The 3093-nt window shown below is 32.5% G+C and overlaps 1 protein-coding gene across 1 annotated transcript; it reads right to left on the reverse strand.

The window, feature by feature from the left end:
• Nucleotides 1-354: 354 nt before the first annotated feature.
• Nucleotides 355-2218, reverse strand: LOC111387984 (nucleolin-like). The gene is made up of 2 exons (XM_023012636.1): nucleotides 1804-2218; nucleotides 355-886 (listed from the first exon to the last, which is right to left on the reverse strand). Exons 1-2 carry the CDS (start codon nucleotides 2092-2094, stop codon nucleotides 653-655), a joined length of 525 nt encoding a protein of 174 aa, XP_022868404.1. The 5' UTR covers nucleotides 2095-2218; the 3' UTR covers nucleotides 355-652.
• Between the last annotated feature and the right edge of the window lie 875 nt (nucleotides 2219-3093).

Raw genomic sequence — 3093 nt, forward strand, 5'->3', positions numbered from 1 at the left:
GTATTAAATGGAAAATGTATGGATAAAAAATTAAAAAAAAATTTTAAATTTGCATGTAATATCACTTTATTAAAAATGTTTGGGTAAAATGATGTTAAAATATTGTTTAAAAATGTATTTTTTTCAAAAAATAAAACTCAAACAAGGGTATATATGTAAATTTTTATATAAATTTATTATATACATGTAGCACAATCGAAAAAATTAGTCACAATATGACCATCAACTGAAAAATACAAAAATTACTTACATAAAAAATGTGACAAATAATGTAGTTAAGTTTGAAACAGAAATTCAATTCTGTAATCCAATTGAAACAAATTTTTAAACTTAATCGCCCAATAGAGAGTTGGCTGAAACTTCAACGACCACGATGAAATTTACCCCCGTATTATTATTGTAAAACATAAATGGGAAGAAATCTCCAAATAAACAGCTAGTCAATATTTAAACCATGAAATATCCAACCTAGGACAATCTAGATACTAAAAGACAGAATTGACAACTTAAGTAACCTAACAATAGTGTGCCATGATAATACATCAAGGAAGAAGAGGACATTGCATATCCTCGTCATCCGATAGATCTAGCGATGTATTAACTAAATAAACGACAGTGATTGACCCAACCAACATGGGGTCGACCCATCAATCTACCGCTTGGATGGTCTATTATCGTCCTCTCCACCATCATCATCATCAGAGTCATCATCAGAGTCATCTTTGCTTGCTCGTTTTCTCTTTGGTGGTGTCTCAACTTTTCCATCATCGTCCTCTTCATCATCCTCTTCAACATCTCCATTCTCTTGGGGTTCGAAATCACTAGCGTCTTCCTCATCCTCGGCATGACCAACTGGTCTAACTAGGTATTCCGTGCCCAGATCCTCCTGCATTATTAATCATAAATCTCATCATACGACCATACTCCGTGGTGTATAACATAAAAGAAAATTTTCCCCTATTGTGCACAAGATTTTCATGGAGAAGTTAATACATTAACACCCAAAAGCAAACAGGCTGACTCTATCAATCGGACGTACACCTCAATCCTTCTTAACCGAAAGCCCTCGTTTTAAACTTACTCATTTTTAATCGTACATTCTACAAAAATATCACTTTTTACAAAATCACTTATTAGATCAATCCAATGGGTTCCCAGAAGATCTTAGACTCAAACAAATTTGAATTTATCCTAAGGCTTCATAGAATTCAAGTGTCCATACAGATCAATATTTGTCTTTAGGGGTCATTTTTAACAAAATAAAAAGTAAAAATTCCATTAAAAACCAAGTACATGTACAAGTTCCAATATAAAATACTAAATTCACTTTCAAGAAAGTGCATTTTTACTTTTAACATGCCCAAAAAAATCTGGAATGACCAGAAAGTAGTCCCAAAAGGACAGATCCAGAACCAAACAGGACCATTTTAGCAAGAGGCCTAAAAGGAAAAACAAACAACTGACCCTGCTTGCTATAAACGAAAGCGAATAAACCCTCAAAAAGGCAATAATTACAATTTCTAGTCAACAAAAAGCTGATTATAATTATAAGAAACTCCAGATCTATTAGTTTGAACAAAAATTAATGCAAAAATACCCAAAAAAGATTAACAAAAAAAGTTATACGTATATACACCTGCCGATATGCATAGTAGGTGTAGAAAACTCCAGATCTACTCGTTCTAAAATAAAATAATGCCAAAAGAACGAAAAATTTATTGCAAACACCCAAAAAAAATCAAAAAATACGTAGAAAAATCATAATAAAGTACATATACATGTAAAAATACAGAGTATTATTACCTCTTCTTCTTCATCTTCGTCGTCGTCCTCGTCGTCGTCATCATCGTCGTCGTCGTCGTCGTCGTCATCCTCATCTTCTTCGTTTTCTACAGTCTCATCCTCTTCGTCGTCACCAAATACAGGCTGCGCCGGTCCCCGACCGCCACTCTCCGGTTCTACGTCCTCCTCTTCCTCCTCATCACTGCTGTCGTCTTCTTCTTCTCCTTCGCCGTCGTCCTCGTTGTCACCTTCACCGTCCACCTCCTCCTCAATTTTTTCCTCAAATTTTTCATCGTCTTCGAGCACAGCCATATTTCCTCGAGCTAAAATCAGAAAATTTTAATACTGATATTTTTAATTTTTTGAAAATTAGGGAATTTTTTGTGAGGGGAATAAAGGGCGAAAGAACGAGGTGGAGGTGTGTTTTCTGAGGGGAGAACGTGAGTTTATCTGAACCGTTGAATTGAGAATTGACGCGGATCAGTGACGTGGCGAGTGATCTGACCGTAAAGTAAAGGGTATTAGGGGTTATTTCTCGTGGGTTCGCGATTGCGGCGCCCTACTCATCTTTGTTATTGTCACGTGATCTGCGCGTGAGGGTATCTAGGGTTTAAGATTCTTCCACTCTTTGTTTTTTCTCTAGGAAATTTTATAATTAGTCCATAAATTTTGCTATTCGAATTTACATGTTAGCCCTCAACGTGTAAATAGTTAATGAACTTGTACGCCATTTTCACGAATGGCAATATTATTAGGACAAACTCGTCACATTAAAAAGTTGGTCATACACAGGGACGGATGTAGAGATTTTGGTGATGATCAAATTTTTAAAAAAAGCGATGAAATTTTTTTCGTTACTTTATATGAGTTATAAACTGTTATATTTCTTTTTGAACTTGATTATTTTTACATTTAAAAAAAAAAATATATATATATATATATATATAATCATTTTTAGGATTTTTTTATTGTTATTTTTTTCCTCTCAATCAATTATTTTTTAAGAAAATAATCTAATAAATTTCCTAATAAAATTTTTGACGTCATTTGAAAAAAATTAATTGATCGTGAGGAAAAGGTAATAATAATTAAAAAAAATCCTAAAAATGATTGAATTTCTTTTATATATAAATTTGTTTCAAATATAAAAATAATCAAGATGAAAAAGTAGTATAACATTTTATAATCCCCTATGAAGTGATAAAAAATTTATTAAGAATTTTTTACGTAAAATAAAAAATAAAATTTGACGTCATACCGCATATAAAATTTCCTAATAAAATTATGTAAATTATATTGAGAAATTTTTGG

Source organism: Olea europaea, unplaced genomic scaffold (assembly GCF_002742605.1).
Source record: "Olea europaea var. sylvestris unplaced genomic scaffold, O_europaea_v1 scaffold4415, whole genome shotgun sequence".
Lineage (NCBI taxonomy): Eukaryota > Viridiplantae > Streptophyta > Magnoliopsida > Lamiales > Oleaceae > Olea > Olea europaea.